The sequence below is a fragment of the Channa argus genome, chromosome 9 (assembly GCF_033026475.1).
Source record: "Channa argus isolate prfri chromosome 9, Channa argus male v1.0, whole genome shotgun sequence".
In the NCBI taxonomy this organism is placed as follows: Eukaryota; Metazoa; Chordata; class Actinopteri; order Anabantiformes; family Channidae; genus Channa; species Channa argus.
In genome coordinates this window covers 25,422,943-25,435,005 of record NC_090205.1, presented here as the reverse complement: position 1 = coordinate 25,435,005, position 12,063 = coordinate 25,422,943, and the positions used below count along the sequence as shown (strand labels likewise).

General features: G+C 36.9%; 1 protein-coding gene across 3 annotated transcripts in view; it reads left to right on the top strand.

The window, feature by feature from the left end:
* LOC137133263 (inactive dipeptidyl peptidase 10-like) overlaps positions 1–12,063 on the top strand; it is a 215,822-nt gene that overhangs the window by 185,647 nt on the left and 18,112 nt on the right. For all 3 annotated transcript variants that reach the window (XM_067516710.1, XM_067516711.1, XM_067516712.1), the window contains 6 exons: positions 943–1,063; positions 2,882–3,036; positions 4,062–4,159; positions 5,876–5,999; positions 7,163–7,201; positions 10,863–10,970. In XM_067516710.1, the coding sequence (XP_067372811.1) occupies positions 943–1,063; positions 2,882–3,036; positions 4,062–4,159; positions 5,876–5,999; positions 7,163–7,201; positions 10,863–10,970 (645 nt within the window). The remainder of the gene's footprint in view (positions 1–942; positions 1,064–2,881; positions 3,037–4,061; positions 4,160–5,875; positions 6,000–7,162; positions 7,202–10,862; positions 10,971–12,063) is intronic.

The following is a 12,063-nucleotide window of genomic DNA, read 5'->3' as shown; positions in this document are numbered from 1 at the left end:
TAAATGTTCTGCACTTATATAGCACTTTTCTACCTATTGGCACTCAAAGCACTTTACACTGCTTCTTATTCACCCATTCACACTCACAATCACACACACACTCATACACACACTCATACACCGATGGGGGAGCTGCTATGCAGCTGGGCAACACTCCATGGCAGCAACTAAGTTGGGCTTTAGTGTCTTGCTCAGGACACTTTGAAATATGACCGGAGGAGCCGGGGATTGAACCAACAACTGTGAGATTGGTGAACGACCGCTCTACCTCCTTCACCACAGTCTAGTAGGTTTGCTGTTAAATGGTGACTTCTCGGATGCTCTTAGCCCCAGACAGTGGACTGATGACATCTTGTTGCCCTCCAGTCAGAAGGCACTGCTGACTGTGAGACTGAGCCCTTTAGTAATGAACTGCAACGTAAGATCACATTAGACTGCAGACATGTGGCTTTTCTCTAAGGCCAAAGATAGATTTCCTCTACATCTGAGACAGGCTTTGGTCTGTCTAACTTAGAAAAATAGACTTTGGTTTTTGGCTGACAAGTTGGAGTTATACTTTTACAAATGTGTTAGAGGAGTTTAGCATTGTTGTTTTTTTCCCTTCAGAGACACGTAGGCAGTAATGCTTGTATTGTGGATGGTAGAAATTTGACAGTAGATCAATACTTTGTTTCTTTGTTTGTAGATCAATACTGTTTTATTTCAATAAAACAATACATGTATATCAGCAATGTTTGTATGGTGGGTAATATGTCCTTTCTGTTTTGTTCCAAATGTCTACAAGTTTTGAACAAAAAGGAAAAAGTGATATTTGTCTGTTCATGCACTTAAGGCCAAAATCACTCAATTTTCAAAATTTTACAGCCACATCCACTGTTTTATTGTCTTTTTTGCTACAATTTATTATCCCTTAATGAAATTTAAATCATTTTTTTTATACAGATATACATATTTGAAAACAACATCTACTATCAGTCTGATGTTAAGAGTAACTCCCTCAGGCTGACATCTTCAGGGAAGGAAGGAGTCATCTTCAATGGGATTGCTGACTGGCTCTATGAAGGTACGTGCAAACAGCCTTTTTCCTTACTGTTTCATTCAACAGAGAGTTCAGTAAATTTTATTTTATTTTATTTTTTTTTTGGAGAACAAATGCCCCAGTGACAAACAGTGGCTTGGTTTAAGATAATGATTAAGTGAGAAACTGCTTTGCCACACTGGAGTTGAAACATCAGTGAGATACAAATAATGATCATATCTAACCTAATTTCCAAAGCATTGACAGGCTGTCTCATTAAACTGAAAATGCCTGTGTTTAAAAGTATTACCTTATAGAATACAGTGATTAAATATTCATAGTGTTTGTTCTAGTGCAGATATCTCCCCCAGTGGGTGTGAAGAGACGTTTTATGCGCTTTAAGCAAGCACACTCTGCAAACTGTACACATTGGCCCATCTCTCAGCAGGAAATAATTGTATGTAAATCTTCTTTAAATCTAATACGACTACAATAACTGCACTGCTTTTATGTCTCTCTTTTTCTGCTTTTATTCTTAATTAGATTTCTTAAACATAATTACTTCGCAATTAGCAATGGTTGACCCCAAATTCAAACTTTATTTATAATCCCTTTTGCTACAGCAGCTTTTCTCAGCTTGTCTTGTTCCTAATTAATTGAAGATCATTTATGTATAAAATAAAATGATTACATTTGGTATGAAATAACAATTACAATACATTTAAACTTTATTATCTCCTCCATTCACAAGCAGTACTACCAAAGTGACATTAATCAGCATGAAATGAATATAATTGTATTAAAGCCATCATCCAAACAGGTCACTGCTCTAATAATAAACATACATTTCATATTAATACATTTTAGTATCTCAGTACTTTTAAATGTAATGTAAGATAGAGAAACATGCAAAAGAGAAAAATACACTGTCATAACAAAACATCAGGGATATTTTGAATGCTTTCTATTTTTACACTGGTAAGGAAGTATTTTCCATGGGAAGAAGAAAAAAAAAAGCTCTGCCACCACAGGTTTGGTGTTTGTTCCCTTGAGGATTGGAATGAGTGGGAACAACAACTGCACAATTGTCACACAAGAGACTTGAGTTAGACTCCAGAGTCTACGTGTGGTTAGGTTTAGGTATCAAAAGCATATAAATTAAGGTTAAATATAAAATTTTATTATATTGTGTCTGAATTTACCATTTTATTTTTCTCAGCTTAGGAGGTTCACAGTCACCCCCTTCGCGTAATCCACAAGAATAATGGAACATTTTACTGATACGGTCATTAGAAGCATTTTTTTAACTTGTCATCTAATTAATGTCACATCCTTGTTGTGTTATTAGTAAATGCAGTCTGGTTGCAGTGACATTCTTTACAGAAAACCTCTCGTCCAACGACAGCTGGGCTTGGATCCAAAACCCCTTTGACCCTTAACAAGCTTAATAAGCTGTGTAGATATTGGTTAGATGGGTTGTTCGCAGAGATGGAAAGTGATGGCAGGAGTAGTAAGGGTGCACGGTGCAGATGGAATGTTGACATGAAACAGAAGCTCAATCTGAAGCTCAGTGTGCATCTGTTTCTGTTAGTGTTTCCAAACATTTTAATAGCATTTGACTGTTTTTTTTTTACAGTATCTAGATTATTTGAGACAGAATTTGATATATGGATGAAGACACTGAAAATGTCCCAAAAATACAATAATTGCAACAACATTCTACTTACACCAACTTTAGAGCTATTAACAGATTATATGTTTTGTGATGCAATTTAGTAACATTGTTGCTTTTTCATTTGTAAAGTACAAGATTCAATTCTGACGTGAAAAACATTTTCATATTTTTTGTGTGTCTTCCAATAGAGGAAATCCTTCAGACTCATGTGGCACACTGGTGGTCACCTGATGGAGAGAGGCTTGCCTTCCTTGTCCTCAATGACAGTCTGGTGCCCAACATGGCTTTACCTCGTTTCACCGGCATGGTATACCCCAAAGGAAAGCAGTACCCATACCCCAAGGTAAAACTGTACAAAACATAGACTACTGTACATACCTAGGTGAGTAGGCATCTCACTCTTAGGAAGACAGCAAGAAAGTAGTGTTCAGAATGTTACAATTTAAGTTTGGTGCATTATGGTCATTTTAATGATCCCTGCTTTATAAGAAAGTTTTGGAACATTTGCATTTATTGTAATTTATTGCATGTATTGTAATTTGGGAATGAAGAAGGGTTTGGTGGAAGTGGAGTGGATGGATTAGTTCCAATCACCTAAAATTGCAGTGTCTATACATCTAAATTGCAAATGCGATTACATTTTTGTAGCTATAGTTATGAATTAACTATTACTGTCTGATGCATCATACTTTTTAAAGGAATGAAACAGTTATTTCATTAAGGGAAAGGGAGCTGCCAGGAGGTGGTTGGAGAGAGTGGCAGGTATATAAAGCACAGGGCTGCCAAGCCAACGACACAAGTTCTTGAGTCTCTATTTGGTTAAGTATCAGGCAAAAAAAAACAAAAAAACACTGAAGTCATTTTGGGAAAGGAAGTTGAAATAATTCTGTGATGTAAATGACAATGACTACAACAAATTAACTTGTAGATTTTATTTAACGTTATGCAGTACTACTGATCTTTACAGTGTTTTATCGTGTGAGGGATGTTTTTGACTTGGATTTGTAGAAAGAACAATGTTCAAATGACACCACTGACAATGCTAATGCCTGTTCTTTATGACTCTAATTTACAAATGCTTTCAGTGAAGTGTTTCAGCAATGCTTCATGCTTTATCAGCACTCTTTTTCATGTGTGCTGTTTAGTTTGCCAGACAAAACCCCTAATAGTCTCTGCATGACAACACATATTTGTCTGTGTGCATTTAAAAGAAGTTAAACAGCTTTTTAGGAGCTTCTGTCAAATTATAATTCATTCCAAATCATCATGCAGCAATTGGATCACATTTATTAGATTGAATCAAGAATTTACCCATTAAAGTCATGTGAGTCTTTTGTGTATAGTCTGAATTATTGGTTCTGCACACAGGCTGGCCAACCCAACCCAGTGGTGAAGCTCTATGTAGTCAATCTTTATGGGCCAACGCACACGCTGGAGCTCATGCCTCCAGAGACACTCAAACTACGGTGAGAGATGCTGCATTATGTTTGTCAAACTTTTGCATCAGCTTTATGCCACCTATCAGGATGCATTTTGACATTTCAAACTTTGGATGATTATTTTTCCTCACTATGCACTTGGCAACTTTAATTGGAAATTTTTATACGCTGCAGCTTGCTGTGCCTCCAGAATTGCAGCAACTTTAACTGTGACTTCTTCCAGTTAAGTCCAACAACAAGCCAACAAAATGGAGGATAAACAATAGCTTAAAAATACCACAATAGTTTGTTATTTTACAATTAAAAAAAAACTTTTTCCAGAAAAGTTTGGATGCTGCGTAAGATACAGATAGAAAGACAAAGCCATGATCTGCATCAGCTAATAATCTAAAACTTAGTTTTATTTTAAATAGTATAAAGACACCATTTCAACTTATTTATTGAAAAACAGTTGCTCATGTTGAATTTGACACGTTGGACAAGGGCAAGAGAACATTGAAAAGTTATAAAAAATTAACATCTTTCGGATTATATCTTACAATCCATTAGCTATATTGGAAATTTAAAAACAGGCACAGGAACACCTCTGAAAAGCATTTTCAAACAACCCAGTTTGTCTGGCATCCACAAATGTAGGTTCACATTCTACCATGCAAAGAAACAATGTTATATAAGCAAGATCCAGAAACACCACCACCTTTTTTAAGACTGAATTCATTTCAAATGGACTGAGCTGAAGTTGAAAACTGTCCTGTGGTGTAACAAGTCTAAATTATTGCAAATTAGAGATGCCACATGCTCTCCAAGAGGAACCATCTGATTGGTTATCAGTTTCACTGCTCAAAAGCCAGCTTCTGTAATGGTGTGTGGGGGGGCATTAATGCACACAGCATGAGTAACGTACACATCTGTGAAGGGATCATTAGCACTGAATGATACATACCATGTTTTTTTTGTTGTTTTTTTTTTTTTTTGGAGCAACATACGCTGCCATCCAGATGAATTATAACATATTTCAACAGCAGTAGTAAAGACTGGCTCAGTAGTAAAAGAGTCCAGGTGCTAAACTGACCTGTCTGCAGTCCACACCTTTCACCCATAGAAATATTTGGAGATTTATGCGAGAACAATACAACAAAGGAGGTCATGAACTGTTGAGCAGCTTAAATCTTATATCAAACAAGATTGAGAAAAAAATTGCTGTAGTTAAAAAGAAGAGGTGATGCAACACAAAGGCAAACATGCTCCTGCGTATGGGTGATCAAATCTAAAATTAGTAAATATCTAAAGAGAAGTCGCCAAATGTATCATTTTCAACATCTGATAGATTGTCTTTGTACTATTTACACCAAAAAATATTTTTTATTTTCTGGAAATGAAGTTTGTTCAATATATAGCAGTGGTTGTGGATTAGTAAGATTATTGCTCTTGGCACTACTGGTTCTGAATGACGTTGCCTGCATTACACTGGACTGAAGTTTAACAAATGAAGTACTTTAAAAAAATCTTAAAAGATGTTGAAAGATGACGTAAAAGAAGACAATAAAAAGGACTGTGTGGACCAGGCATGACAAAATAAAACCAGCAGCTTGACAGTATGTGGTAAGGTCAGGAAATTATCCCCATGCCACACATTTAAAAATGTAAATTGAATTTGTCCACAAACATCTGTAATGAGAACATATTCTTTTAAATTAATAATTACAGAACAATAAGTAATCATTGCATTTATATTTTCCTTAGGGAACATTATGTGACCATGGTGAAGTGGATCAGCAAGACCAAGACATCTGTCAGGTGGTTGAACCGAGCTCAGAACATCTCCATCCTGACTGTGTGTGACACCACGACTGGAGCCTGTGTCACGGTGTGTGTGTGTGTGTGTGTGTGTGTGTGTGTAGAAAAAGAAACTGAACATTCTGAAAGTATACATACTGTAAGGAAGGTGAGATGTTTTTATGTAATCAATCGTACTCTGAGTATCTATGGCAGTCTTACTAAACACATAGAAACCAGGCTTGTCTTGCCCCGTGCAATGCAACATAAGGCATTTATTTCCTCTAAGGTTAAGTATTGGAGGGTTATATGCAGAGGTTATATTTGATAAAACCTAGCTACAGTTTTGTGTCTGATTTGATCTAAGTGTAACATTCCTGTCTACTGTTTGTTTCCGGCCGTTTTTTTTACCTGTAAGCTTTTGACCAAAATGAATACTTTCAGATGTAACTCAAATGTTCAGTCCCTGTCCTGGCAGAATTCAGTCTGAATGGACAAGTGATAAATCAGAGCTTGTTACGACCTTTTCAACACTGTTGTGGTGCCATTGTGCGAGCCCCATAAACCGGTTAACAAGGCATTCTAATGTTTCTGTTTGGACCTTTGAAATTCAATGGTCTTTCAATCCACTTTATATATTTCTGATCAGCTTCAGTAGTGAGTAGCCCTAGTAATGGTCCCACCTGATTTTCTTGGACATGCCTTCCTTTCTCTGGCGTGATCAGGCCGAAACTGTTGTGTCTATGGTACAATTTGTGGGGGGCTTGAAGAAAACTTTGGTCAAATCACAGCACATCTGCTGAGGTAAAACCCTTCCATACTCTGCCCATGTCTGGATGACACAGAGCAGTGTTAACCCTGCAGTTGAACTGTGGGATGCAGCAGGCTCTTCACCAGTTCTGAGGTTCCTGATTCGGTGTGATTAGCATGAACAAACATGCCACGCAGCCAAGAGGCAGCTTAGCAAAGGCCTGGACACATCGTCCAGAATCCCCTGCCAAAAGCTGGTGCTTATGCATATTGGTTTGAAATGGGGGCTCAGACTGGGAATGGTGTCCCCAGCGGCGTGTTTAAACACTTTGCAAAATAAAGGAGTTTATTAGGCGACAGATGATTTTGTCTGTAAAAACATTTCACTGAAATCTTATTCCAAAATAAGTTTTACAAAAGATAAAAAATGTTTTGCTGACACACAGTGAAGGAAAACATGTTTTGTGAAAGAGTGATGATCTCATTTTGCTCTGACATTTTCAGAGACATGAAGAAAGTTCTGAGCTCTGGCTTTCCAAACAGGTAAAGTTCCCTTCATGCATGTGATCTAACTCAATCTCATCTCTGCCTCAATTCTCTTGTCTTATCATCCTTCCACCCTGACCTGCCAACACTGATGTTATTGCTCTTTCGATGTTACCTGACTTCCTCCTTTGCAAGTGACGAAATTGTTTAGGGTCACTGGAGGCCACCTAATGATAAAATGTGATTATGTGTCACAATCCGCTTTTTAAATTACAACACACAACCCCAGTGATAGCACTGTTTCCAGGTCCCAACTTTAGTTCTTTCTCCTTAGTTTGATATGCCTCAGTGTTGTGTTCCTCGTTGTTTGGTTACCTGAATCTTAAAATGTTGAAAAAAAGTGAAAACACACACACATTGTCTAGCTCTCTCTGTAATACTTTTTAATATTAAGCTTTAATTTCTTGCAACTTCATCAGGTTTCTCTCCACTCAGCTGCCATTCAACTGCTTCCCTTGCAGTGAGAAAAAGAAAACACAACAGTTGATTTACTTACAGTTAGTTAACAGTCGATAGCGTTGGCTTTTTAGTTAGATTAAAGCCAAACATAAACGTTACGCTGTGAAATATTGTTTTTTGATGAAGCATAGCATTTCATCTTGGGAACTATTATGGACAAGTTAGGACGTAAACACTAAAATGACAGATTCAGTTTTATTCGTTCGCACGTTTTTTTGTTTACTTGTCGACAGAAGATACAAATCATCCCCACATTTTTGCTTAATTAAAGTGTATATAAGCCAGTATCACAGACACTGTCTCAACCTGTATGACCACTCCCAGCCTCTCAAACTATTTAAGAAGCAGACATGTGAATCAATGCAATTCAATGGACCTCTTTCAAAATATAGCAACAATTGACCTTTTCATGCTGCTTAAAAATTATTTAAATACCATTTTCTTGTCAAGTTGAACTCCACAGAAGCATGACTGCTGTGCTGTAGAATTTTTTTATTTGACCAACAGTACAGATAGTATAAATTATACTATCGGTTCCATGTAGATGTGTTAACTGATCTATTATGTCTGAGAGTCCTTTATTTGTCTCCTCTCAGCTTTAGCATTTTTTGCATAGAGACAGAGGCAGACAAAGAGAACATATCTGGCAGGATTTGTACATGTAGCCCTGCAGCCTACATGGCTGGCTGATGAAGCGAGTAATTTAACTACTCGACCTTCTTGGCATGCAAAGCTGCCGGTCTTTGTCAAGGAGGTAAACTGCTAGATGCTCATTTATTGACTGCGAGGTTGTGTCAGTCAAGAGAGATGTTTTTTGTGAGTGTATTTTTATGTAAGATTGTCACATAAGTCCTCTGAGATCCACATCACTTTTCTTGGAAATGCAGAAGAGCTCATTCTTGATAATCTCTTAGCATCTGTTGATTTACTGAAATAGATTTTTTTTTCAGTGCTGAGGTTAGAACTTTAAGCTTGTCAAATATGAACTATTTAGTTAAGCAGCAACTCAGTAAACAGCAGGAATATTTGCTCATTCTGACGGCAGTAAAATATTTAATATGCATTTCTGAAATTTGCTCTTTTTAGAGGTTTCTGTAGGCTACTGGTAGCAGTGCATAAAAGCAAAATAGTAAAATTAATGCATTCAGAACATCAGTTACAGTGAGTAAGACGTACAATGTTTGTCTCTGAAATACAGTATAGCTAACATACATTGCATACTAAGCAAACAGGTAAGAGCCTTCTATTAGATAATTAAGTGATGCAGCGATTGATGTGTCTCAACTGGCAACAGGTTCTTGAACTCTCACTGAAGCAACGAGCAGCTGAATGTACTGAATGGCCAAGTTTTGCCATCATTGATTTTTTTTTTTCTCTGATAGAAAGATTCATCTGGCTTAAATTATGAAAAAAGTGTTTCAGGAAGCACCAGATGTTATTTTTACACACCTCTATGATTGACCACCACAGAGTCCTGATGTCCTGATAACCCCAGTGAGAGTCCCCACTTCAGGTCCAAGACTCCCATCATCAATGCAACATCTTGTTGAAAAAGTTAATCAAATGTATGACCCAGCAAATGTGTGCTGGAATCAAAGCTAAAACCCAGAAATGTTAGTGTGTGATTATTATCATTTATTTTAGTTTATTTTTTTCTTTTTGGGGCAGGCAGCACACAGAGAAGTCATAGGTGTCTTAGTAGCCTCCCGTTTTAGTGTCTTTCTTGCACAGAGGACAACAGATCTAAGCAGGTTTAACTGTATATGTGGCCTGTTCCTTCCATTTTTTAAATGATTAATCTAAAAGCAAGGGATATGAGTTAGGAAGTGCTCTCAGCTTTCCAGATGCAGGTTTAATTTCTGTCAGAAAAAAGGCAAATTACAATACTTGTTTTACACGTGTTATGTGTCTGGGTACAGTAACAGCGATTTCAGTAGTTTTATACACTAGTGTCAAATCTCTTATGGTCATTGCAGTACTTAGGCTTCACCAACCAGTAGTATTATTTGGGGCTGGAGATTACTGGTACTTCAGTTTAAATCTTTTTTGGTTGTTTAGGTTTAGTTTCCCTGTTTATTAAGTAGTTTATAGGGAGACGGCCTGAGCGACAGCCCATGATGCAGTTGGGCCAGCAGCTTCTCTTTTTGTTGTTTTTTTTGGGCGGGTCTCCAGTCCTCTTTTGTTTCCCTATGTTGGTTTATTTTTGATCAGAAGATTTTATTAATAAGCTTGTGGTTTTTGTGTTAACTTTGTGTCCAGCCATCCTTTGCCATATGTTGGATTCCTCCAAATTGTATCATTATTATTGTATGTATATATATATATATTTGATGACTGAGTCTTTTTTAAGAACAGAGACATGCATCTCTGGATAAATTTTTGTTGCTGGTACAAATGACTTATATAATCATATTTTACAGAAGGACAGTCTCATAAATTACAATGATACTGTTGGAGCAACTGTATAGGCATTTGCTCAGATCAGCCCCTTCTTAGGCTGTCTGTCTTATTTTGAAGGAAGAAGGACAAAATATTCAGATCCTTTATAAGGGAAAGTATCAGTAAAACTGTAAAAATGAATTTGCAGATAGTGAATTCCCTTGTTATAAATCCAGTGTCTTTGGTTAAAAATCCAGTTCCAGACAAGCTTGATGACATCTCTGTGACATTCTTAGGGTTATTTATTCCGATTTTAGAAAGCTCATGCAGACCCTTAGAGAACATTAACTTTACTCTCTATAGTAAACAAACTGATGAACATGTGTAAAAGCACTGCAGTTCTCCATTGAGTACAGCACTTATGTAAAATGGACTTTGTTACCTTTAAACACTGGCTTAGAGTTTCAGTTTGGGATAAATTGTGCTCTTTCCTCTCTGTTGGTCATGCAACAACCCATTTCCCTTCCAGGAAAAGAGTTGATTCATTCCATGTTAGGTCAATCATGAGTGGAGAAAAACAAGCATTTATTCATATATAAAATTGTTGCAGATGACTGCTTTTATGTGCACATGTGATTTGATGGGGTAAGATTGCACATTACTCATCATCACTTTTAGTCACTTCATGTCAACTTTCAAATCATGCCTAATACTGTTTCCAACCATAAATTAAATTATAGTTTTGTCCAGTGGTTAAATTGAACTCTGCTGATTGATGGGGTTGGATGCTGTGGGGTCAATGTTTCTTTGCTTTCTGCAGAACCAGGAGCCAGTGTTCTCCAAAGATGGCAGCAGATTCTTCCTGACTGTCCCAGTCAAACAGGGTGGACGTGGAGAGTTTCATCACATTGCTATGTTTACTACACAGGTGAATGTTAAGTTAATAAAGCTTTAATACACAAGCCATCTTTTCTTAAACCATTAATTGAGGTGTTTCTGGCATCACAAAGATTTTGTATCCGATTTAGAACTTTTTTCACCCAACATAGATAAGCACAAAATCCAGTAAGAAGACCCTGTTCTCATAAACAGAAATGTTAAAAGGAAGCACAAGGTTTTGATTTTAACTATAGAAACAGAGAAATCTATGCAGTTTTAATTTTTGGAGGGATCAACTCAGTGCTCGAGCCTGTTTAATTTATAATAAATGTAAATGTTTCCAAAATTAAAAGAAGCCTCAATAAGATTTGGTAATTTGGAGTGATTTCTCTCCCCCTACTGTTAATAGTAATGAACATAATAATTCATTTTATTTATAAAGCCCTTAATAAAACATAATAAACATGTAAGGCATAGAACCATGTAAAACATAAAATAACATAGCACTGTAAAGAAAAAGTAATGCTCACTTTAAAATGCTTTTCCGAACAGAAAAGTCTTTAACGGTATTTTTGAAACAGTCCACAGTCTGTGGTGTCATTAGATTCTCAGGCAGAGCTTTCCAGAGCCTTGGAGCAGCTGCTGAGAAAGCTCGGTCCCCCATTGTGTGGAATTTGGGTCTCAAGGGGTAGAAGCGATAAGTGTTGGTGGAATGAAGGTGTCTTGTTGTAGATTGTGAAGTGAGGAGATCTTTAAGATATTGTGGTGCGTTTCCATGGATGCACTGGTGGGTAAGTAGACAGAGTTTGAATTCAATCCAAAGGTGGATGAGGAGCCAGTGAAGCCTCTGGAGAACAGGAGTAATGTTTTTTACTGTGATGTACTTTTACACAACTACTTACTACAATTACTGAACAACAAAAAAAAAAGCATCTGTCAGAAGCCAAAGAATATTGACTGACATTTTGCAGTAATGCCATAGGGTTTTTTTTACAGATACATCTGAAAGATCAATTAACCAACTAAAATAACCTTAGCAAACCTTGGATTACTTTGATACAAAGGAAAAGATGTATAGCATGTGGGGATGTGCTGATGCAGACACCAGTATCGGGCCCAATCTTGCCTTTGTGTACTAGTAT